The 26,504-nt window shown below is 42.9% G+C and overlaps 1 protein-coding gene across 3 annotated transcripts in view; it reads left to right on the forward strand.

Moving 5' to 3' along the window:
- Window positions 1-26,504, forward strand: part of LAMA3 (laminin subunit alpha 3) — a 259,558-nt gene that overhangs the window by 218,404 nt on the left and 14,650 nt on the right. For all 3 annotated transcript variants that reach the window (XM_025273657.3, XM_044934824.2, XM_044934825.2), the window contains 11 exons: window positions 119-281; window positions 703-836; window positions 1,559-1,703; window positions 4,767-4,886; window positions 5,531-5,664; window positions 12,828-12,945; window positions 13,296-13,436; window positions 15,742-15,881; window positions 17,036-17,167; window positions 18,851-19,004; window positions 26,138-26,307. In XM_025273657.3, coding sequence (XP_025129442.3) covers window positions 119-281; window positions 703-836; window positions 1,559-1,703; window positions 4,767-4,886; window positions 5,531-5,664; window positions 12,828-12,945; window positions 13,296-13,436; window positions 15,742-15,881; window positions 17,036-17,167; window positions 18,851-19,004; window positions 26,138-26,307 — 1,551 coding nt within the window. The remainder of the gene's footprint in view (window positions 1-118; window positions 282-702; window positions 837-1,558; window positions 1,704-4,766; window positions 4,887-5,530; window positions 5,665-12,827; window positions 12,946-13,295; window positions 13,437-15,741; window positions 15,882-17,035; window positions 17,168-18,850; window positions 19,005-26,137; window positions 26,308-26,504) is intronic.

Raw genomic sequence — 26,504 nt, forward strand, 5'->3', positions numbered from 1 at the left:
TGCGGTCACCAAATCTTAATTTTATATTGCTGAACCCCCTTTTAGTACTTAGCTTTAATTTCTTTCATCTCCTCATAAATCTTTTATAACTTTATTTTCTGACTTATTTTTTAAACAGAATTTATCAGTTTGCAAGGCTTAATTACACCCTAAAAGCCACCTCCAGTAAACCAGAAACACATCAATTCCATGACATGGATAGTGGAAATAGCAACACACTCCTCAATTTGGATCCTGAAAATGCTGTATTCTATGTTGGAGGTTACCCATCTGATTTTAGAGTAAGTTTGAATGTTATTTCACAGAATGGAAATATTTAAAATTTAATTTGGCATAATGATGTTTTGATCAGTTATATATAAAATGGATTAATGATATATTCTTAAAGCATCTATAGTGATAATTACTAAACTTATTGAATTATTTTATATGCAGTGATCTAGGTATAAGTGTATAATTTAAATAAGCATCATTATCATTCCTATTTCACAGATGATGAAACTGAAACAGGGAGGTTGAATAACTTGCCCAAGATCAGACAGCTAGAAAACAGCGAAGCCAGGGCATCTGTCTTCAGGGTCTGCATGCTCACCCCTAAGCTATATTGATGGTTAAAAGCGATAGAGTTAAACTGTTTCTTGGTCAACCTGATCATTGTCCTTTGTTCAATTAGTGAAAAATTTTTTGTTGTTTTTTTTTCAGCCTCCTAGTAGACTGAAATTTCCTCCATACAAAGGTTGTATTGAATTAGATGACCTCAATGAAAATGTTCTGAGCTTGTACAACTTCAAAAAGACTTTCAATCTCAACACAACAGAAGTGGAGCCTTGTAGAAGGTAAATAAAACCTAGAAGCTGATGTCTCTCTGTGATTTTGCAGTCATATAGCATAAAAAGCATATGTAATTTATACTTAAGGAATGTAAATTAAATAAGGAAAAGTCTTTCTTATTCATATAAAATATTAGATGGACAGAATTTTCTTGATTTTGAAAAAAGTAAATCTTCAGTTTTTGGTGCCTCCTACCACAAAATATCCAGCATTAGATGGTGCCTGATTTAGGGCACAAACTATTTATTTACTGTAAATTTTTTAAAAAGTAAAACAGTAGTCCATAAATAACACTATGACTTTGGCATATGAACCTATTTGAAAGTTGCTGCCTTGAGCTTCTGACTTACCCCAAAGTTTAAAAGATTGGGAAGATTCTAATATGAGACAGACTGAGTATTACTCAGAATAAAATTATATTTCATTATATATTATTTCTTACATTGCAAGACCTTCAGCTGCTGGGTCACGTCTTCCTAAGCAGGTGTTTGCAATAGGGTCTCCTGAAGAGCATCTCTGTTGAGGTAGAGTTTGATCATTGTCGAGTATAAGAGCAGATCCAGGAGATACAGTGGACCATTTTAACATTAAATTTGAAGATGTTTCCTCTTTAACAAAACATGACAACTTGATTGCATAGGCTTTGCTCGCTTTTTCATCAATAAGCATAGTTTCCTGGCAGTCTTTTGCTGCTGTGTTCTCACTTAATGGTGATTGGTGTTGACAGGAGAAAAGAAGAATCAGACAAAAATTATTTTGAAGGTACAGGCTATGCTCGAGTTCCAACTCAACCAAACGCCCCCTTCCCCACCTTTGGACAGACGATTCAGACCACTGTGGACAGAGGTTTGCTGTTTTTTGCAGAAAACCAGGTAACCTATGACAAGCATCCAGATGTTACCAAATACGTCCATTCATTTGAACAATTTTGGGGTAACTGAGTTATTATAAACAAACAGTGTATCTGAAAAACAATGTGCAAATGTTAGCTGCATCCTTTCCCTTGGCCCTACTCTGTTGGATTGGCCAAAAAAGTTCATTTCCATAACATTTTATGGAAAAACTCAAACTTTTTGGCCAACCCAATACTTTCTTTGGCTATGTGAGTGTGTGTTGGTAAGGCAAGTCATCCAGAGTTTAAGAAGATGCCACCAAAATGTGGGAGAAATTGCCACTTACCCATTCTGTTGTTGTTGTCAGTTTTATTCTTTGAAAACTGCTGTTTGCCTAATAATAATTGCTTATTCTGCCTAAAAGAAATGTTAAGTCTTCCTGGGGCGTCTGAAAGCTAAGCTGTTCGACCTCCTGCTGTTTGCTTCTTGGTCTGACTCTTTTCAGGCCGTAAGAGATTTCATCTCTATCTGCCTGACCCTTGACTTTCCAAGACATGGAGGCTTCTCTGTTTTCAAGCAGCTGAGGTTCCTGGAGACCATTCTGACATCTAGTTTAGAAAAGGCCAAAAGTGACACTATGTGAGTGATCGTCAGCACCATCTGCTGGTAGATAGGCCTAGACTTAATCTCTCTAGACAACAAGCTCTTCTTGAAGATGCTGCATAGGACATGTCATTGTTCAGTCCCTCAGTCATGTCTGATTCTTTGTGACCCCATGGACTGTAACACACCAGGCTTCCCTGTCCTTCACTGTCTCCCAGAGTTTGCTCAAACTCACATCCATTGAGTCAGAGATACCATGCAGCCATCTCATCCTCTGTTACCCCCTTCCCCTTCTGCCCTAAATCTTTCCCAACATCAGGGTCTTTTCCAATGAGTCGGCTCTTCGTATCAGGTGGCCAAAGTATTGGAGTTTCAGCTTTAGCATCATTCCTTCCAATGAATATTCAGGGTTGATTTCCTTTAGGATGGACTAGTTGGATCTCCTTGCAGTCCAAGGGACTCTCAAGAGTCTTCTCTAGCACCACAGTTCAAAAGCATCAGTTCTTCAGTACTCAGCCTTCTTTATGGTCCAAGTCTCACATCCATACGTAACTACAGGAAAAACCATAGCTTTGACTATATAGACCTTTGTCAGCGAAGTGATGTCTCTGCTTTTTAATAAGCTGTCTAGGTTTGTCATAATAGCTTTTCTTCCAAGGAGCAAGTGTCTTTTAATATCATGGTTGCAGTCACCATCCATTGTGATTTTGGAGCCCAAGAAAATAAAATCTGCCACTGTTTTTATTTTTTCCCCATCTGCTTGCCATGAAGTGATGGGACTGGATGTCATGATCTTAGTTTTTTGAGTGTTGAGTTGTAAACCAGCCTTTTCACTCTCTTTTTTCACCTTCATCAAGAGGCTTGAAGAAATGTGGATCAGTCCATGGGATTTTCAGTTTGAGAATGCAGGATTGATATGGAGCTTTAGATTTTACCAGACACTTTGCCTACAGGATGGGGACACAGACCTGGTCCACCTCTCCTCTCTTGCGGTTGTTCTGGGACTCCTAGGGAGAGTCCAAGGCTGAACCAGTTCTGATGGTTTGGGGCATCCTGACCTTCCTGAAGAATGCAGAGAGCTGAGAAGTCACACAGCACCTTCAGAGCAAGGCAGTTGTTTTCCGCAACAATGTCTTCTTTGTACTAGGTTTGGCCAAATATTTTGTAAGATGCTACAGAAAAATCTAAATGAACTTTTTGGTCAACTCAATACATTTTGAAGTTCTTGGAGACTAAGAATCAGAAATACTATTTATATTAGAAGAAATCTTATGAAATGCCATTAGTAACCAGATAAAAGGAGCTTTCCTGGTAGCTCAGTTGGTAAAGAATCCGCCTGCAATGTGGGAGACCTGCGTTCAGTCCATGAGTTGGGAAGATCCCCTGGAGAAGGGAAAGGCTACCCACTTCAGTATTCTGGCCTGGAGAATTCCATGGACTGTTTAGTCCATGGGGGTCACAAAGAGTTGGACATGACCGAACGACTTTCACTTTCACTTTTTCACTTCCAATCAGATATGAGAAAATGATCCCCAGTGCTGCTGTTAAGTAGGATGAATTGATATTATTCTGTTCTTTGTGAGTGTGATGAACCCTCCCTGACTTTCGAGAGCAAAGCTTAGCATCCAGAGAAGGACTGACTTTCCTTTTAGGTAAGGACTCTTGTTGGGCTTCCCAGGTGGCACCCAGTGGTAAAGAAACAAAAACAAAAAAAGCCCACCTGCCACTGCAGGAGATGTAAGAGACATGGGTTTGATCCCTGGGTTGGGAAGGCACTGGAGGAGGGCACAGCAACCCACTCCAGTATTCCTGCCTGGAGAATCTCACGGACAGAGGAGCCTGCCGAGCTACAGTTCATGGGGTTGGAAAGAGTCAGACATGACTTAGTGAGTAAACAGCAACAACAAAGCAACCGTTAAATGGAAGATAGAGGAGAAATAGGAATACATCAGAAAACAGATGGAGGAAAGTGGGGTTTGAAGAGACCCTACCTCTCTCCAAAATGTGCATGCATGCTAAGTCGTTTCTTTCACCAGGCAAGAGTACTGGAGTGGGTTGCCATTTCCACCTCTAGGGGGTCTTCCAAACCCAGGGATTGATTGAACCCCCATCTCTTACATCTCTTGCATTGGCAGGTGGGTTCTCTACCACTAGCACCACCTGGGAAACCCCTCCAAAAGGTAGCAATCATATTTTCCAATGATATTCGTGATCTGTATCTTTTCAGTTGCCAGTTTTACACGCTGGTTATAGATTGGTATAAAACAAAATCATGACAGTAGTGAGCATTTATTGTTTCCTTCCTGTGTGCTGATTACTGTATAGATTGTTTAACAGGATTGATAGGATTTAGCCGTCATCCCCATCCAAGGAGTTGAGTATTAAGCGCTGTTGTTCCTTTGAACTAAGAAGGCAGCTGAAGCTGAGAGCAGGCTGGAGTCTGAGTGCATGTGGCTCTGCCTGAGAATTCTCCTAATCTACATTGTCCCCATGCTGTAGGATCATTTCATATCTCTGAATGTGGAAGATGGTCGACTCATGGTGCGGTACAAACTGAATTCAGAGCCGCCTAAAGAAAAAGGAATCAGAGACATCATAAATGATGGGAAGGATCATCTGGTACATCCTTTGAATCTGTTTATCTGAATCCTTTAAGTTAGTGCACAGAACACTTTTCTTTTAGATTAACTTATTAACTGAGAGACATATCCTTTTAAAATCTGAACATTTTGCATGAAATATATAACATCCATATGGTGTAGATAAAACATGATTAATTTCATGGATGTATGTATATATATGGCTGAGTCCCTTTGCTATTCATCTGAAATTGTCACTATCTTGTTAATCAGATATACCCTGATACAAAATAAAAAGTTAACAATAATAAAATATTTTAACATTAAAAAAAATGATTAATTTCAAATGCAAACATTTCGGGAATGCCCTGGAGCTCCAGTAGTTGGGCACCAAGCTTTCACTACCAAGTGTGCAGGCTCAATTTTTGGTCAGAGAGCTAAGGTCCTTCAAACTGTGTGGTGCAGCCAAAACAGACAAACAAACAAATGCAAACATCTCTATTTAAATTTTTATTATTATAATTTTATGCAGATGTGCTAATGTGCTCAGATCCCTTGTATTAATATATATACCATGTATATAAATGAATCTGAAGGAAGGCAAAAACATAATAGCTCTGAACCATCATGAATAGAATTATTTTATTTCTCATTGCTGGCTGATTCATCTCTCATTTATTTTAGGTTCAGATCAAAATTGGAAAAATCCAACAACGTATGTGGATAAATGTGGATATTCAAAGCGTTAAAATTGAAGATGATATATTTGATTTCAGCACATACTATCTGGGGGGAATTCCCATTTCCATCAGGGAAAGGTAAGATGATCTTTTTTCAAAGAAGCAAGTCACCTGTCTTAATAGTTATGATTGCTACTGATAAATCTGCCTTGTTTAATTCCAGCAAAAAACAAAGAATTACTTTTCTGTATTAATAGTGTTAGCCAACAGAGTACAACAGGCTGTTAATACTGGGTAACAGGCCTGGCTGTTTGAAAGCTGCGGGGGTCAGGGGTCGGGGTAGCGGGGAGATGAGGGAACAGCGTGCCACTTCATTGTCGTTCCTGGGAGGAGAAGCACTGCGTGAGTAGACTTGGTGTTGACAACACTGCCATCAAAAACAGGGGCTATGTCCTGGGGCCCTTGTGGACTTCCCCGGTGGCTCAGATGGTAAAGAATCTGCCTGCAGTGTAGGAGACCCAGGCTTTATCCCTAGGTCGGTAAGGTCCCCTGGAGAAGAGAATGCTACCCACGCCAGTATTCTTGCCTGGAGAATTCCATGGACAGAGGAGCCTGACGGGTTACAGTCCATGGGCTCGCAGAATGTCAGACATGACTAAGCAACTAACACTTTGACTTGGGGTCCTGGTTGGTACAGAGGAGAGCACAAGGGGGCACTGGGCACAGAAGGCTGGGGCACTGAAGTGCCTCCTAGGACATGAGGCACATTTGTATTACCTGCCCCTTATGTGTGTGTTATCGGGGAGGGACCAGGGGCATGACTGTCTCGGATGAATGGATACACGAATGAATTAAATTAACTTGAATGGAAGTAAAGTTTAATGTGAATGAGAAAAACAAACACCACTCTGAGGATACACTTAAAAATAACTTTCCCATTTTGTTCGTTTGTTTACATCCTTCCAAATGGCTGACAGTGATGTGTGGAAAGAAGATTCCTTGGAAGGGTTACTACAGCCTCATGACTAAGCTAAGAGAGCTCCCAAAATGTTTGGTGATGATTGCTTTCATATGAGATGTGAGGCTGGTTAACTCTTCCTGATTTATCCATCATTTGGAAGGAGCACTAGATGTGATTTATGAAGTGTTGTGCCAAGGTGGTCTTCTCAAATCCTTATACATTTGAACAGCTGTCCAGCCTCAATAAGGAGGCACTAATCTTTGTCTTAAAGTTGTCTGGGGACTTCCCTGGAGGTCCAGTGATTGACAGTTAGCCTTCCAATACAGGAGATGCAGGTTTAATACCCGGTCAGGGAGCTAAGATCTTACGTGCCTCCTGACCACAAACCCAAAATATAAAAAAGAAGCAATATTGTAGCAGATTCAATAAATACTTTTAAAAAATGGTCTACATCAAAAAGATCATAAAAATTAAAGCTGTCAGGGTTGCCCCCAAAGACAGAGATGCAGGTGAGAAAGTTCAGCACTTCAATAGAGTTTGGGAGTGAATGTCTTTCCTCCCTAGGTTCTTTGAACTAGAAGGGACCTTGTGGATCATGGTATGTAACCTCTTAATTTTAATGTAGAAATTAAGAGAAGAGGTAATATTAATATTTAATATAATCAGTACTAAATAGCAGTTCAACCTTGAATAGCTAGTTATGAATGGCCAGTAAACTTGGTTTTATTCAATTAAATGTAATAAAATTGAGTAACCTAAGGCAGCACCATTCACACGTTGGAGGCTCATTTGTTTGCTAATTGCACAAGCACTCATTGGGTTTCTAATGCCATTAGGTAGTGTGGTCAGTTCTGGGATGATGATGAACAGGAAAGAGTCTCAAGTATAGCAGAAGGGAGACAGTAGAACAAGGCCAGTGCTTGTTCAGACGGGAAGCTCAGGGTGATGGGGACCCAGTAAAGGAATCTATCCACCCATTTAGGGTAACAAGAAAGTGGTCTCTGACTAGATCTGAAAGAACCTGACATATGAAAGGTAACATATGTAAAGAGATAAGAACCAAAGTGTGAACTCTTAAGAGACACTATGAGGCAGGCCCTTGTGGCTGGTGTGGGAAGCAGGGGCCAGACCACAGAGGATCTTGAAAGTCACAGTAAGGACCACTGGGGGCTTCCACAGAGAATAGGACATGATCAGACTTGGGTTTTCAGTAGCTTGCTGTAGTGCAGGGTGCAGATTGGATTAAGAGGGAAAAATCAGAGGCAGGTGGAGAGGTTTGAAGATGAGTATAACAGGTGAGAGACAGGTGGTCTGCCCACAGAAACGACAGTGCCGATGAGGAAGAGAGTGGATTCTTGTTATGCTTAGGGCAGCAGATGGGCAGTGCTGAAAGGTTGCTTGGGTTTGAAGAATAACAAAAAAAAGTGCTCAAGAAGGACTTTGATCTAGCGCTTGGACAGATGGCCAGCACCAGCAGAGAAACGGGGTGGTGAGCTCAGTCTGAGACAGGCTTAGTCCCAGGAGACAGCAGATGGAGCTGCCTGGAAAGGACTAGATGGAAGGCCTTGACCTCTAGAGAGACGTCCAGGCTGGAGCAAGGGTAAATGAAGCTTGAGAACAGGTGGCTACTGAGGTTATGGGGGCAAGTAGGCTCCCCCAGAGCAGCGAGGGATTCTCAGAGGTGTTTGCCTCTGTGTGGCGACAGCAGAAAGTCCACAGCTCATGATGAGGATGTTGGCCAAGCAAGGTTTACTAGGAAAAAGTAATGGGTGAGGATCCAAAAAAATGGTTCAGTTTGGGCTTAGCCATCAACGAGTAGGGTGACCTTGGATTAAGTCAATACTCAACCTTTGCCTTTTTATTTCTGTCCATTAAAGAAATACATATATGGGTATTGTGGTAAAGAATTTGCCTGCCAATGTAGGAGACACAAGAGATTTGGCTTCAATCCCTGGTTTGGGAAGATCCCCTGGAGAAGGCAATGACAACCCACTCCAGTATTCTTGCCTGGAGAATCCCATGGACAGAGGAGCCTGGCAGGCTACAGTCCATATGGTCGCGAAGAGTCAGACATGACTGAGTGTGCACGTGTGCATGTGTGTGTGCATGTGCGCACACACACACATACAGATAGACATATAGAATTTTCCTAGGCATCTGTTTTAGGGTCTTCCAAACAGGGACTGCTTCCTTTTTCTGGGTAGGTTTATACTTTGAGTTTTGAGTCAAACTACAAGGACATGGAACATGCAGGAGACAGAGGCTGGTCAAAAGATTTCACTGAGCTTTTCCTCTCTCTTAAGTAAAATGCTTAAGAGTATTCAGCTGTTTCTGGCCCTGCTTCATCCCTCTGATGCTGTCCTTGATGGTTCAGAGTCCTGAGACCCCCTTCTGTTGTGGGTCACGGAGGATTTCTCCCCAGTGACCCACAGCTGAGTCTGTAGGGGCAACCAGCGGTTCTTTTAAAGAGGGGAGGTGCCCTGAGCCCTGGCAGGGGAGTAGTGGAGACAGTCAATGCTTGAGCCTAACATGGAGAGAAGCAAGCCTTATGTATGTTACCTCTGTGTACAGGAGCATAGGCAAGAGACCTTGTGAGTGTGGTGTTTTTTCTCTCTCCCTGTAGCGTACCTCCTGGGACTGGGAACCCAGATCTTGGAGTGACTTGTGTAGGATTAGAGTCGGAAGCCAAGCCACAGTCTGTTAATCCCATCTGCTTCCCAGGAGGAGAGCAGATCACCTCTGATGATGCCAGAGATGCACTGTCATCCCTGACAGTGCCTCAGACCAACAAAAAGCACTTCCCGAGGAGTTATGTCGGAGAAGGCAGTGGCACCCCACTCCAGTACTCTTGCCTGGAAAATCCCATGGACGGAGGAGCCTGGTGGGCTGCAGTCCATGGGGTTGCTGAGGGTCGGACACGACTGAGCGACTTCACTTTCACTTTTCGCTTTCATGCATTGGAGAAGGAAATGGCAACCCACTCCAGTGTTCTTGCCTGGAGAATCCCAGGGATGGGGGAGCCTGGTGGGCTGCCATCTATGGGGTCGCACAGAGTCGGACACGCCTGAAGTGACTCAGCAGCAGCAGCAGCAGAGGAGTTATGTACATCGTTGCATCACAGAGTATGATAATATCACATCACAATGAAACGAACTCCAAAACTAAACACCAGGCAAGGATCTGTTAAGCATTTGTTAATACCCAGCACTGAGTTCGGGATTTGATTTTGCTCCTCCTGCTCTCTGAGATCTGCCCACAGTAGGCTGGACCCGGCTAAGTCTTTGTGAACAGCTTGGTCCATGGTGTGTACACATACGCCAGCATACACACCCATTCTTATGGCAGCCTACAGCCCTCCTCAGCCATGTTCCTCCTGCAGGTGTGCTCAGACCTGAATTCTGGAGCAAATGTGGAACTCTATAGGCCCTCAGATGAGCCAGAGTAACGAGAACATCCCAAGGAATAGTGGAAATGAGTCTTTCATTTTAACATCTCTGCTGTAGGTAACTGTTATGTAGGAAAGAGTCATGATCATACCAGTGCTGTGGGTGCACACCTGTGTAAGCATAAAGAGCAAGGGCTTCAGGTCACACTAGCTTGTGTGACACGCTGACCCCCAGGACCCCAACGCTGCCACCTTCCTTCTGCATGACCTTGTGGGAGTCACTTAACCTTCCCAGCCTCCTTGTACATCTGTAATGTGGGCACAGTGATGCCCTAGCTCTTAGAGGGGTCATGGGATTCAGAGTAAAGGATTTAGCACAGTGCCTGGCACATGCTAAGTGCTCAGTAATGTCAGGTGAGAAAATATCTCCCTTGTGGGGAAACATAGAGGGAAGGGATAGTTAGGGAGTTTGGGATGGCCAGGCACATGCTGCTGTATTTTAAATGGGTAACCAACAAGGATCTACTGTAGAGCACAGGGAGTTCTGCTCAGTTATGTGGCAGCCTGGATGGGAGGGGAGTTTAGGGGAGAATGGATACATGTATCTGTATGGCTGAGTTCTTTCTCTGTCAACCTGAAACTATTGCAACATTGTTAATTGGCTATACTCCAGTATAAATAAAAACATAATAATAAATTAATTAAATGATAGTAAATTTTTTTTAAAAAAAGAAAATATTTCCTTCAAAAGGCTATTATGAGGATCAGATAATAGTTGTTGTTCAGCAGCTCAGTTGTGTCTGACACTTTGCGACCCCATGGACTGCCCCACACCAGGCTTTTCCCTATCCACCATCTCCTGGAGCTTGCTCAAACTCAAGTCCATTGAGTCGATGATGCCATCCAACCATCTCATCCTCTGTCAACCCCTTCTCCTCCTGCCTTCAATCTTGCCCAGCATCAGGGTCTTTTCCAATGAGTCGGCTCATCACATCAGGTGGCCAAAGTATTGGAGCTTCAGCTTCAGCACAAAACAGGTGTTCCTTGTCGGTCAGCTACCTTCCTTTCCCCTTTTTCTGCCACCTTATTCTTCCTTCAACCTGTGCTTTATGGAAAAAAGGAATCAGGAGATGTGGATGAGTTTAAAACATGTTGAAACCCAAGAGAGAATGTATCAAAATATTAAATTAATGAGTTAATAAATATTAACATGTGGACAAATAGACAAGCCCCAGGAATGGATATGAATTTTCCTCCTCTCCTGAGGCAAGAAGCCAGTTTTATAAAATCATCAAGTTTGTGCTGCAATGCCCATGAGGATTTGTTTCTTCCTTTTAATGAAATTTAATTTTATGCATATTACATGTAGCTCAGCTGTTTGTAATGAATTGCATAAAAATGAAGGCAGACATCTTTCCATTTAGAAGAGCGTGCCGCTTTAGGGATTAGCAATGAAGTCAGCTTTGTGTTTATCTTAGTACATCATTTGCTTAAGAAACACAAATATTTGCCCGGACTTCAGTCATTTCACGTATGTTAGTGTTTTTGTGTGACATCCGCTCCAGATAGATCCAAAAGTCAAATCAAAGGGGAAATGCCAAGGCAGCCACGTAGGAAGAGCTGCTTTATCAATTGCTTCTTTATAGGGGCTTCCCTGGTTGAGAGTCCACGCTTCCAATGCAGGGGGTAATGGGTTTGATCCCTGGTCAGGGAGCTAACATCCCACATGCTGTGTAGCCCAACCAAAAAAAATTTTTTTTCATTAAAAAAAAAAGAAATTGCTTTGTTATAGTGATGCACTGTTATGATGGGGATAGTTACAACTCTGCCATCATACCCTGAGTCCTTGCTCTGCACTGGGCACCATTGGAGTATGTTACCCACATTATCTCATTTAAACTCTGGGCTGGGAAGCAGATTACCACTTTCCTGTGGTATAAATGAGGAGACAGAAGCACAGAGAAGACACCTGGGACAGAACTTGAACCCACACAGCCTGCCTCCAGAGCCCAATGCTCCAGAGCAGCTTCCCTTGGAAGCACCTGCTAAGTGTCCAGGACCGAGTGCCATGGAGGGTTCTGAGCACCTCCTGGACGTGAACTTGTTTAATCCTCACAGTGACCTCTTGCCCAGCCTGAACAGTTAGGTGGTGGTGGATATAGCATATGAGGCTGGACAGTGCTTTCCATTGTTCCAGCTTGGCATTGATTAAATATACCAAGCCACACTTTTCCTAATTGACTAGGACCAAAAAGTAATAATTTATTTCCTTGGCGTTTACAGTGGCTGACTTAAAACTGGACAGGAAAAAAAGATCAAGAAGTTTTCTAGAGTATTTCTCACTCCAATAAATTACTTATTTATTTAGTTATTCAAAGGGTTAGTCGCTCAGTCGTGTCTGACTCTTTGCAACCCCATGGACTGTAGCTCACCAGGCTCCTCTGTCCATGGGATTTCCCAGGCAAGAATACTGGAGTGGGTTGCCATTCCCTTCAGGGGACCTTCCCAATCTCCCACATTGCAGGCAGATTCTTTAACACCTAAGCCACCAGGGAATTTAATATATATTTATATGATGTTTCTAGTATATCAATTTATTAATATGCTTTTAATTCATGATGCATTATCATGACTCCAGGAGAGGATGGGGGGAGCAGTTTCAGATGTTGTACATCTTCTATATGTCTATACTTTTTGGGGACACTGGCTATTCTTCTGTCAACATTATTGTGTTCCTTTTTAATACTGAGAATGCAAATCACACAGAATGGAAATAGAGATTTTCCCAGCATCACAAAATTAGCAGTCTAGAAATCCAATGAGAAGAGATAACCATAAAACACGTACTTGTTCATGGGTGAGAAGCTGTAGGGAATGAGTGTCATATTTCAGCTGCAATTCCCCATCAAGCCTGCACTTGGTCCATCTCTTCTTTTTCTTGCATCCCCAAATCAGGTTTAACATTTCTACACCTGCTTTCCGAGGCTGCATGAAGAACCTGAAGAAGACCACTGGCGTTGTCAGATTGAATGATACAGTGGGAGTAACAAAAAAGTGCTCAGAAGACTGGAAGGTAAGTGAAGAGTTCAGAACCTTGCAAAAGAGAGTGGTTCCCAGCTAACCCATGTTTGGCTTTCGTTAACACACCAACTTTTGACGTATTCTGATATGATGAACTGGCTCATTTATTACACTCTCCCTGTACTTGCAAAACCTCTTCAGGCTTGTATATTAAATTTGTAGGAAGGTAGAAATACCAGCTCTACACACAAAAACATCGAGATGGTTGGCAAATTATCATGCAGAAAAAGCAAACTTTTTTCCCGTGGGTCAGTTCAAGTGAAGTGACCTAGGTTAAGATACTATTATTTCAGCCATGGCATGATTACAGGGCCAGTAATTTATTCCATGTTTGCATTTCAGCTCGTGCGATCTGCCTCATTCTCCAGGGGAGGACAGTTGAGTTTCACCAATTTGGACTTCCCATCATCTAGCCACTTCCAAGCCTCCTTTGGATTTCAGACCTTTCAACCCAGTGGCATCTTATTAAATCATCAGATGGGGGTATGAAATATTGTATGAATGTTGAACAAGATTTAAGCTTGACTCAAGGTTTGATGTCAAAAACAATAGAGGGGTTTTGAAGGTAAATCCGTTGGGCGTTTTTGTCTAGCATCACACAGTAGATGTTTTTGTGGATTTCAACCATGTAAGTGGTTGCCCATACTGGGGTAGGGCCTAAAAGAAATCAGGCTTAGAAAGTACATTCTAGTTTACAGAATGGGATTTATGTGTATTCGTGGGCTCCGTTTTCATTCTTTTCAGGTATATTTTGAGTGAAGGTGAAGTAGAACTGTTGTAAGTAATAATGTAGCTATAAGTTTTTAGAACTAAGAAAAAAAATCAGAATGTACACCCATTACTCGTTTGTGATTCCATAAAAGATAGCTCTTAAGATTCCTTTTTTGGCAGCAGCAGCTTGTTGGACAATATTTGCATCAGAGAATGGAAGAAAATAATGTCTTTTGCTCTTTGTTCCTGTACAGCAAGAGATTCTCTAACTTAAGAGTATTTAGCCAGTGTGGTCATGTAGGCGTTAAAGTCAGCTAATACTCCTAAATTGGCCAGTGGAACAACTGGGATTTTAAAATAGAAAGAGAAGTAGGACACTCTCTTTCTTGGGTTTGTTTCTTCAGGGCTGCCAGCACAACAGACAACTAGTATTTGCTGAAAGGAAGGACTAACTGCCTCTGTGGTTATGTTGCAATAGAACTCTTCTCCTCTCTTGCTATCTTTGTCAATCAGCTGTTAGAGATCTTTTTTTTTTTTTTTTAATTCATGTTCTATTGATTATTTTATTTTTTACTGGAATATAATTGCGGTACAATGTTGTGTTAGTTTCTGCTGCAAAACATTGTGAATCAGCCATGTGTATACATATATCCCCTCCCTCTTTAGCCTCCCTCCCACCCCCATCTCATCCTTTGGGGTCATTACAGAGCACCAAGCTGAGCTCCCTGTGCTATACAGTATAGCTTTGAGATCCTTTTTTTAAAAAACAAAACAAAAATGCCCCTGAAAAAGCACATGCCTACATTTAGATTGTGAATGTGGCTTTTCTATCAGAGCAGGATATTTTGACCCAGCTCTTTTTCCAAAAAGTATTTATTTATTTATGACTGGCTGCATCAGGTCTTAGTTGTGGCATGGGGGCAACTCTTTGTTGAAGTGCGCAGGCTTAGCTGTCCCGTGGCACGTGGGATCTTAATTCCCCAACCAGGGATCAAACCCTCATCCCCTGCATTGCAGGGCAGATTCTTAACCATTGGACCGCCAGGGAAGTTCCTTGCCCCAACTCTTGACACACTCTCCAGTTTCCTCCACAGGAGTGGGGACACTTAATACACAGTATACAAAATGGTCCAAAGAGGCAGAAGACTTGGCTTAGCAAAGATGAGGTCAATCCTGGAGAAGGCAGGAAGCCTTCAAATATCCTAGGAACACTGCCTGCAACTTCTTAAGGGATTCAACTTCTTAAGAAATACATTTCAGTTAGCATTCTTTTATCCAGTTTATAATAAATATTGCCAATTGAAAAACATTAACATAAAGTGAAACTGACAATGGCTACAACCACACTCTGTAAACATTGTTTTAGGCTCAAAGCTCCCTGAAGAATCACATCTGGTCGAAAACCCAAAAACTGTACCTGGTAGGAAAAACACATCAACAAAATGAAAATGACAATGCCAAAAACGACACCAATTTTTTTTTGTATTTTTTAAATATTTATTTTCAACCACACACATTTAAAGAACATTAGCAATTAATAGAAAGAATCAAATTATCTTGCCAACATTTATATCTGCAGAGTTTGACATTGGAAAATTGAACCTCCTGGAAATTAGGACCCAAAAATAAAAAATTCATGAGTGAAGGGAAGCTGTCATTGTAATCATCTATGAAGAAAATTGATGAATCAAGTCTTTGTTGTAAAAATGTATTCACTATAACATTGATCCTGATGACAATAACTTCAGCAGAGTGAAAGCGAAAATAGAAAAATTTAGAAATGGTGTTATCTTTCGTATAATTGATGGAGACATTAAGTTGGTTAATGAATGTAGGTCCATAAAATGCTTTTGACAGATTCATCAATGTTGAAATAATTTGCATAAGATTTTTATATTCATAAACACAGAGTCCAAATATTCAAAAATAACCTTTAGATCAAAATAGCAAAGTCAAAACATTGGGTTTGAAACATCCTGTTTTGTACATAGTTTCGCTCACACATTCAGTATTGATACATTCATATTAAAGGCAGGTGGATTGCACTGATGGATACGTTGTTCTCTGATGATTGCAGGCAAGCGGTCTGCAGGTCACCCTGGAAGACGGTCACATTGAACTGAGCACCAGGGACAGCAGCAGCCCGATTTTCACATCTCCACAGACGTACATGGATGGTTTACTGCATTATGTGTCTGTAATAAGCGATAACTCTGGGTGAGTGGAATGGCTCTTCTGCCAGAGCACTAAGAATTTTATTTTATTTAGTTTAATGGAATTTTCTAGTATCTTTTCTGAGACATGTTTGTCCTCGATGTTGGCAGTATTTTACTAGTAAATCTTGACCTTCTTCTTGGTACTGTATCAATTTTCTCATTGATTGAGAATCAACAGTTGGACGGATAAATAAATTGGGGTGCATTCAAAATGGGCGAATGAGAATGGAAGCTCTACAGCTGTGCATAGCCACATGGGTGAACCTCGCGTGTAAGGCTGAGCAAAAGAGGTCACACCCGAAATCATTATATACCTGATTTCATGTATATAAAATTCAGAAGCAGGCAAAACTAAACTATTTCATCAGAATTCAGGATGCTGGTTACTCTTGGAGAGGGAGAACTGGAAAGGGAGCCCAGGCAGGGTGCCTGGGGAGCTGGCAGTGTTGGCATTTTCACATGTCAAAGATGCATTGAGCTGGGCACTTACGACCTGTACTTTCTGTATATATACAGGCACACCTGGGAGTATTGTGGGTTCAATTCCAGACCTCTGCAGTAAAGCTAATGACACAATAAAAAGAATCACACAACATTTTTGATTCCCAGTGAATATAAAAGTCATACTTACCTTATACTATATCTATTAAGTGTGCAATAGGTGTCTTAAAAAAAAAAAAAAGACGATGTACATACCTTACATAAAAAGTACTTTATCACTAAAAATACTAACCACCATCTGAGCCTTCAGGGATTTGTAATTGTTTTGCTGCGAAGCGTTTGAAATCTTGTGAAAACTACCAAAGTGAGACTCCGAGACACGGAGTGAGCAAATGCTATTGGAAAAACGGTGCCAGTAGACTTGCTCGAGGCAAGTTGCTACACACTTTGAATTTTTCAAAAACCACAATATCTGTGAAGCATATTTTTAAAATGAAGTCCAATAAAACGAGCTATGCCTGTAGAGTACTTTAATAAAAATGCTGTGTGCAAAAAGAAATATATGGGAAAAAAACTGCAAATGCACTTTCAAAATAGTTTAGTGAGTTCTTTCAGGTAAAAGACTTTGGGTCTGAATCAAAGACAGTCAGTTGCCCACCTGGAGAGGATCGTTTTCACCAGCTGTTCTCACTCCTGTTTGTTTGTTTTTTTCAGACTCCGGCTCCTCATTGATGACCAGCCTCTGAAGAATAACCAAAGGCTTCGAGGCCTTTCAGGTTTCCCGCAGTCCCTGCGTCTGGGCGGGAGTCATTTCGAGGGCTGCATCAGCAATGTCTTCGTCCAGAGGTGTGTGTGCAGCTGCTGAGAGCGGCCTGCTGACACAGAGAACTTGTCACCATGGCTTCATGCTGCTCTCATCTGCAGACTTTCCAAACACCTTCTTTGGCACGATTTATTGTTGTTCAGTTGCTCAGTCATGTCTGACTCTTTGTGACCCCATGGACTGCAGCACGCCAGGCTTCCCTGTCCTTCACTATCTCCCAGAGTTTGCTCAAACTCATGTCCATTGAGTTGGTGATGCCATCCAACCATCTCATCCTCTGTTACCCGCTTTTCCTCCTGCCCTCAGTCTTTCCCAACATCAGGGTCTTTTCCAGTGAATTGGTTCTTCGAATCAGATGGCCAAAGTATTGGAGCTTCAGCTTCAGCATCAGTCCTTCCAATGAATATTTAGGGTTGATTTCCTGTAGGATTGACTGGTTTGATCTCTTTGCTGTCCAAGTGACTCTCAAGAGTCTTCTCCAGCACCACAGTTCAAAAACATCAATTCTTAGGTATCAGCTTTCTTTATGGTCCAACGCTCACATCTTTGGCATGATGCACACATTAAAAGCAAACTAACCAAAAGCTCTAGGGCCCAGCCTCCCTTTGCAGCAGCAGCTTTGGAACATAACCTTGGAAAAGATTTAATTAAAATTAACTTTCAGATTATGTCCCTTTTTAGATGAGAGCAAAACTCTTCCCCTGAGCAGAGGGAGAGCCTGGCCCTGTTCATGAGCCTTAGGCACCCCGGTAGGCTTATGAGCTGCTGTCAGGGCTTGGTGACAGTCATAAGATAAAGTAGATTTACCCATGAGATTTGTCTACAGAAATGCAGTGAGATAAACCTTTTCTCGAAGTCACTTCGGGTGGTTTCCTGTTATTCATTGTCATCTAGGTCATCTGGTATCTGTGTTTGTCTTCTCTGCCTATTTTGTTTTTCATATTTCTTTCTTTATATGTTTTTTAAAATTTATTTTTAATGGGAGGATAGTTGTTTTACAATTTTGTGTTCGTTTCTGCTGTACAGTTATGTGAATCAGCTATAAATATACATATAGCCCGTCCCTCTCGAGCCTGCCTCCCAGCCACCCCCCATCCTGCCCCTCCCGGGTCATCACAGAGCCCCGGGCTGTGCTCCCTGCGCTGCACCCCGGCTCCCCACCAGCTATCTGTTTTACACGTGGTAGTGTATATGTGTCCCTGCTACTCCTCCGATTCATCCCTCCTTCCCCTTTCCCCCACCTTGGGTCCACACATCTATTCTCTACTTCTGCATCTCTATTCCTGCCCTACAAAGAGGTTCATCAGTACCATTTTTCTAGGTTCCACATATATGCGTTAATAATTTCCAGGTGGCACTAGTGGCAAAGTACCCACCTGCCAATGCAGGAGACAAAAGAGACTCAGGTTCAATCCCTGGGTCTGGAAGATGCCCTGGAAGAGGGCATGGCAACTCACTCCAGTATTCTTCCCTGGAGAATCCCCATGGACAGAGAAACCTGGAGAGCTACAGTCCATAGGGTTGCAAAGAGTCAGACATGGCTGAAGCGACTTAACATGCACGCACACACACACCCTGTACTAGGTGGAAATAGATGAGCGTTTAGCCTGAAATCAGGGCAGTTTAGCCTGTATGTTTGAAACGAATTCTCCCTGCCAATGTGTCTTCCTGAATGTGTCAGAGTTTGTTTCCGCTGTCATTTCCAGATCATCAGAGAGTCCCGAAGTCCTGGATCTGGCCAGTAAATCTTCCAAGAGAGATGTGTCCCTGGGATTCTGCAGTTTAAACGAACCACCTTTTCTAATGTTGCTTAAAGGGTCCACAAGGTTTTACAAAGCCAAGACTTTCAGTATCCACCAGGTGAGTGCCAAGAACCTTGCATTGGGGTTTGCTTCTTGATTCTCAGAAGAGAATCTCCCTCACTGGAGATGCTGGGGAGGAGCGTAGATCACCTTCTCCCATGGTAGCCAGGGCCTCCAGTAAGTGGGACTAATGGGTCATCCATAGTTGGATTTCACCAAAATGTCAAAGCAGTTTTCGTTTTAGCTCCTCTTTTGAATCTTGAACACTTGGCAAGTTTTGCAGCCCTGGAAACAAATAGAGGGGCTTCCCTGGTGGCTCAGTGGTAAAGAATCCACCTGCCAATGCAGGTTCAGTCCCTGTCTTGGGAAGATCCCCTGGAGAAGAAATGGCAACCCACTGCAGTATTCTTGCCTGGACAGAGGAGCCTGGAGGGCTACAGTCCACAGGGTCACAAAGAGCTGGACAGGACTTATTGACTGAACTAAGAACAAATAGGACCTTGACTTTAGTTTTTCAATGTCTGCAGCTGATGAGCCTTTTCCTACCCACAGACACTTCTCTGTCTTGCCTCCTATAACAGGATACACACATGCGCCCAGGCCTTGCCATGACCAGTGTGACTTGAACTTGATGGCACATTAGGGACACCGGGGAGTGTTTAAAATCTCTTATGATCCAGCAATCCTACTGCTGGGCATACACACTGAGGAAACCAGAAGGGAAAGAGACACATGTACCCCAGTGTTCATCGCAGCACTGTTTATAATAGCCAGGACATGGAAGCAACCTAGATGCCCATCAGCAGATGAATGGATAAGAAAGCTATGGTACATATACACAATGGAGTATTACTCAGCCATTAAAAAGAATACATTTGAATCAGTTCTAATGAGGTGGATGAAACTGGAACCTATTATACAGAGTGAAGTAAGCCAGAAAGAAAAACACCAATACAGTATACTAACGCATATATATGGGTTTAGAAAGATGGTAACAATAACCCTGTGTATGAGACAGCAAAAGAGACACTGATGTATAGATCAGTCTTATGGACTCTGTGGGAGAGGGAGAGGGTGGGGAGATTTGGGAGAATGGCATTGAAACATGTATAATATCATGTATGAAACGAGTCGCCAGTCCAGGTTCGATGCACGATACTGGATGCTTGGGGCTGGTGCACTGAGACGACCCAGAGGGAGGGTATAGGGAGGGAGGAGGGAGGAGGGTTCAGGATAGGGAGCACGGGTATACCTGTGACGGATTCATTTCGATGTTTGGCAAAACTAATACAATATTGTAAAGTTTAAAATAAAATTTAAAAAAAAAATCCCAGTGCATGGGTTGCATCCCACTCAATTAAGTCAGATGCTCTTGAGTTAGGTCTAAGTGACAGGAGTTTATAAAGCTCCTGGGTGATTCTAATGTTTGGAACTAAGAGAGACTGAAAGGAAATGAAATTCCTGGTTTTGAGGAATGGAAGCGTCATCATAAACTGAACACAGGTTAGAACTTGAATTCAAGTTAGAACTTGAATTCCTAGCTCTGCCTGAGGTCAACAGTGTGACCTCCTCATATCCGAGGTTACAGTTAATATGATTAATGGATAACGTTGAGCACCTCCGATGTGCCAGGTGTTACACTGAGCTCTTTAAGTGGATTTTCTTACTAAACCCTCACGTAACCATGTGGGAGAAGTACTATTATCAGCCACATCTCAGAAAAAAGGATGCAGTAGCCTAGAAAGGTGAGCAGTTTGCGCAGGCTCCCACAGATGGAAAGCGGCATTGGAATTTAAACTCAGACAGCCTGACCCCAAAGCCGGGGCCTTCTCGAGAACAATGCCCTTCCATTCAACCCACTTTTCACTTCATGTCAACCACATGCTGCTTGTCTGTCAGTAATTCTCCCGCTGCACGATGATTCGGGGGAGTTGAAGAGATAGTACATAAAGAGAAACGTTCAATGGTATTTAAGAAGAAATATATTTCATAAATCCCAAAGTGTTGTCATTAACTCTTAGGAAGAGATCATCTTTAGAACACCCCCATCAGGAATGGAGTCATAGAGTCATTTTTTTCTCTGTAAGGCTGAGAGTTACTGAGAAGCTAAATTAGCACAGTCCTGGTGGAGATGAATATGGACTTGGAGTTATTCAGAGGATGGAATGTATCAGACCATATAATAATTGAAGGTGTGTGGCAGAGGAGAGGCAGGAGTTAATATAATTCTGAGGCAACTAGTGTGGGTTACTGGGTGGACGGAGAAGTCAGTCGTGTAGAGAGGATACGGACAAGCCTTTAGATGGAAGGAGAATGAATGGAGTTGCTGGCATATTGAGTGACGGGTGCCTCAAGCGGGTGGAAAGCTGATGGGAGACTGGCAGGTGTCTCTGGGGGCATCAGCAGAAGAGCGGCATGGTGCGATTGATGTGCGAGACCCAGTGAATACACTGGATGTAATGTTCCCTGTTCCATGCAAGCCCTCAGATTAGACAGAATATGAAATTAACTCTGCCTCCAAAAGCCCAATAACAGAGAGAAGGCCACCAGGCTTTGTGGTTAAATACTGGACTTTGGGGACAGCCTTCCTGGGTTTGCATCGGGTTTTCTCAGTTACTATGTGAGTGTTCTTGCAATAATTAACCTTTCTGTGGGTCTGCTTCCTGCAGCATCAGTGAGGATAGTGAGTGAGTACTTAGTCGTTCAGTCATGTCCAACTCTTTCTGACCCAGGGACTGTAGCCCACCAGGCTCCTCTGTCCATGGAATTCTCCAGGCAAGAATACTGGAGTGAGTTGCCATTCCCTTCTCCAGGGGATCTTCCTGACCCAGGAATTGAACCCAGGTTTCATGCATGGCAGGCAGATGCTTTACCCACTGAGCTATTGGGGAAGCCTTGTAAATGAAGATAGGTAATAGTAATATCTCATGGTGTTGTGAGGGTTCAGTGAGGTAATAGACATAAACCATGTGGCACATGGTAGGCATGCAATAAATATTAGCTATTACTATTATCATTCAGTTCAGTCCAGTCGCTCAGTCGTGTCCGACTCTTTGCGACCCCATGAATCGCAGCACGCCAGGCCTCCCTGTCCATCACCAACTCCCGGAGTTCACTCAGACTCACGTCCATCGAGTCAGTGATGCCATCCAGCCATCTCATCCTCTGTCGTCCCCTTCTCCTCCTGCCCTCAATCCCTCCCAGCATCAGAGTCTTTTCCAATGAGTCAACTCTTCGCATGAGGTGGCCAAAGTACTGGAGTTTCAGCTTTAGCATCATTCCTTCCAAAGAAATCCCAGGGCTGATCTCCTTTAGAATGGACTGGTTGGATCGCCCTGCAGTCCAAGGGACTCTCAAGAGTCTTCTCCAACACCACAGTTCAAAACATCAATTCTTCGGCGCTCAGCCTTCTTCACAGTCCAACGCTCACATCCATACATGACCACAGGAAAAACCATAGCCTTGACTAGACGGACCTTTGTTGGCAAAGTAATGTCTCTGCTTTTGAATATGCTATCTAGGTTGGTCATAACTTTCCTTCCAAGGAGTAAGTGTCTTTTAATTTCATGGCTGCAGTCACCATCTGCAGTGATTTTGGAGCCCAGAAAAATAAAGTCTGACACTGTTTCCACTGTTTCCCCATCTATTTCCCATGAAGTGATGGGACCGGATGCCATGATCTTCGTTTTCTGAATGTTGAGCTTTAAGCCAACTTTTTCACTCTCCTCTTTCACTTTCATCAAGAGGCTTTGAGTTCCTCTTCACTTTCTGCCAGAAGGGTGGTGTCATCTGCATATCTGAGGTTATTGAGATTTCTCCCAGCAATCTTGATTCCAGCTTGTGTTTCTTCCAGCCCAGCGTTTCTCATGATGTACTCTGCATATAAGTTAAATAAGCAGGGTGACAATATACAGCTTTGACATACTCCTTTTCCTATTTGGAATCAGTCTGTTGTTCCATGTCCAGTTCTAACTGTTGCTTCCTGACCTGCATACAGATTTCTCAAGAGGCAGGTCAGGTGGTCTGGTATTCCCATCTCTTTCAGAATTTTCCACAGTTTATTGTGATCCACACAGTCAAAGGCTTTGGCATAGTCAAGAAAGCAGAAATAGATGTTTTTCTGGAACTCTCTTGCTTTTTCCATGATCTAGCAGATGTTGGCAATTTGATCTCTGGTTCCTCTGCCTTTTCTAAAACCAGCTTGAACATCTGGAAGTTCATGGTTCATGTATTGCTGAAGCCTGGCTTGGAGAATTTTGAGCATTACTTTACTAGCATGTGAGATGAGTGCAATTGTGCAGTAGTTTGAGCATTCTTTGGCATTGCCTTTCTTTGGGATTGGAATGAAAACTGACCTTTTCCAGTCCTGTGGCCACTGCTGAGTTTTCCAAATTTGCTGGCATATTGAGTGCAGCACTTTCACAGCATCATCTTTCAGGATTTGAAAGAGCTCAACTGGAATTCCATCACCTCCACTAGCTTTCTTCGTAGTGATGCTTTCTAAGGCCCACTTGACTTCACATTCCAGGATGTCTGACTCTAGATGAGTGATCACACCATCATGATTATCTGGGTCGTGAAGATCTTTTTTGTACAGTTCTTCTGTGTATTCTTGCCACCTCTTCTTAATATCTTCTGCTTCTGTTAGGTCCATACCATTTCTGTCGTTTATCAAGCCCATCTTTGGATGAAATGTTCCCTTGGTATCTCTAATTTTCTTGAAGAGATCTCTAGTCTTTCCCATTCTGTTGTTTTCCTCTATTTCTTTGCACTGATCACTGAGGAAGGCTTTCTTCTCTCTTCTTGCTATTCTTTGGAACTCTGCATTCAGATGCTTATATCTTTCCTTTTCTCCTTTGCTTTTCACTTCTCTTCTTTTCACAGCTATTTGTAAGGCCTCCCCAGACAGCCATTTTGCTTTTTTGCATTTCTTTTCCATGGGAATGGTCTTGATCCCTGTCTCCTGTATAATGTCACGAACCTCATTTCATAGTTCATCAGGCACTCTATCAGATCTAGGTCCTTAAATCTATTTCTCACTTCCACTGTATAATCATAAGGGAGTTGATTTAGGTCATACCTGAATGGTCTAGTGGTTTTCCCTACTTTCTTCAATTTAAGTCAGAATTTGGTAATAAGGAGTTCATGATCTGAGCCACAGTCAGCTCCCGGTCTTGTTTTTGCTGACTGTATAGAGCTTCTCCATCTTTGGCTGCAAAGAATATAATCAATCTGATTTCGGTGTTGACCATCTGGTGATGTCCATGAGTAGAGTTTTCTCTTGCGTTGTTGGAAGAGGGTGTTTGCTATGACCAGTGCATTCTCTTGGCAAAACTCTATTAGTCTTTGCCCTGCTTCATTCCGTATTCCAAGGCCAAATTTGCCTGTTACTCCAGGTGTTTCTTGACTTCCTACTTTTGCATTCCAGTCCCCTATAATGAAAAGGACATCTTTTTTGGGTGTTAGTTCTAAAAGGTCTTGTAGGTCTTCATAGAACCGTTCAACTTGAGCTTCTTCAGCGTTACTGGTTGGGGCATAGACTTGGATTACTGTGATATTGAATGGTTTGCCTTGGAAACAAACAGAGATCATTCTGTCGTTTTTGAGATTCCATCCAAGTACTGCATTTCGGACTCTTTTGTTGACCATGATGGCTACTCCATTTCTTCTGAGGGATTCCTGTCCGCAGTAGTAGATATAATGGTCCTCTGAGTTAAATTCATCCATTCCAGTCCATTTTAGTTTGCTGAGTCCTAGAATGTCGACATTCACTCTTGCCATCTCCTGTTTGACCACTTCCAATTTGCCTTGATTCATGGACCTGACATTCCAGGTTCCTATGCAAAATTGCTCTTTACAGCATCGGACCTTGCTTCTATCACCAGGCACATCCACAGCTGGGTATTGTTTTTGTTTTGGCTCTATCCCTTCATTCTTTCTGGAGTTATTTCTCCACTGATCTCCAGTAGCATATTGGGCACCTACTGACCTGGAGAGTTCCTCTTTCAGTATCCTATCATTTTGCCTTTTCATACTGTTCATGGGGTTCTCAAGGCAAGAATACTGAAGTGATTTGCCATTCCCTTCTCCAGTGGACCACATTCTGTCAGATCTTGAGATCTGAGATCTGAGGGACATGAATGGTCTGCAGGCACTTTTCCTGCTACTGAGATCAGGGGCTGGGGGTGTTCTTTTGGGAGGAGGGGATAGCCAGACCGGGTCAGGAGTTTGGGTTGAATTTAGATGAGTGAATGTTGTTGCTCCACAAACAGAAGCCCAAAGCTGGGAGGCAGCAGGGTGTGGTGGGACTTACAGGTACAGACACTTTGCACATGTGTTCTCTCATGTCTCAGTTCTCACCATACCCCTAAAGAGCAGAATAAAATGCCAACCTTACAGGTCAGGAAATTGAGTCTTAGGTTAAAAAGACTGCCCAAGAGCACCCAGGAAGTAGAGTTGGAGTTAACACTTAGGGCTGTCGAGCCCCAGAGAATGTGCTCTTCATAGTCATGTGCGCTCTTCACTTGTGCTCTCTACGGACTTGGGAGGCTCGGTGAACAGGTGAGCTGGGGTAGTTTGGAGGAGAAAGGAGACTGGGGGAGGTGAACTCAGAACCACTCACGGGAGCCCGATCAGATGAGCTTGATGTAAGGTTTTTTGTGTTTTTCTTGATAAAAATGGTTGAATGCTACCTCTCTCAAGAACTACTGTGGTTCTTCTCTTGAAAACCACTGTGGGTCTTCTGAAGCTCCAGGGAGAGGAATGTTAGTTGTTCAGTCACGTCTGACTCTTTGTGACCCCATGGACTGTAGCCAGTCAGGCTCCTCTCTCCATGGGATTCTCCAGGCAAGAATACTGGAGTGGATAGCCATTTTCTTCTCCAGGGCATCTTCCTAACCCAGGGATCAAACCCAGGTCTTCCACAATGCAGGCAGATTTTTTACTGTCTTAGCCACCAGGGAAGCAAGCCCGCAGGAAGGGGAGGTGCTCTGGATACTTGCTGGTACCATGTACCACAGACCTGTGCAAGATGGGAGCAACATGCACCCTCCCCAGAATGAATTCATCCCTATTGAATTCAGCTCTTAGAATCAAAAGTCAAAACTGAGCAAGGCACTTAGCTAGACAGGTGTTCTCCACCCTTCCCCCAGATAATTAGCTGTCCTGATTTTTGGTTTCTCTCCCACACAGCCATTGCAGGATGCGCCAGCCATCTCCCCGAGGAGCTCAAAGGCATGGAGAGAAGCTCAGTCTTGCCCACCACTTCCAGGCGTCCAGCCCAGCCACAGAGCCCTCCGGTTTGGGGACAGTCCCACCAGCCACTTGCTGTTCATGCTTCCCCAGGAGTTGCTGAAACCCAGGTATTATTTCATGTTTTTGCCCCACGCCAACTCAGACTCTGACTCTATGTAGGATTCTACACTAGGGCAGGCTAACTGCCATGATGCCAGGCACTTGCCACTGAGGAAGGGGCTGGTTGTTGTTTAGTCACTTAATCATGTCCAGCTCTTTGTGATACCATGGACAGTAGCCTGCCAGGCTCCTCTGTCCTTGGGGT

The sequence above is a fragment of the Bubalus bubalis genome, chromosome 22 (assembly GCF_019923935.1).
Source record: "Bubalus bubalis isolate 160015118507 breed Murrah chromosome 22, NDDB_SH_1, whole genome shotgun sequence".
Classification (NCBI taxonomy): domain Eukaryota; kingdom Metazoa; phylum Chordata; class Mammalia; order Artiodactyla; family Bovidae; genus Bubalus; species Bubalus bubalis.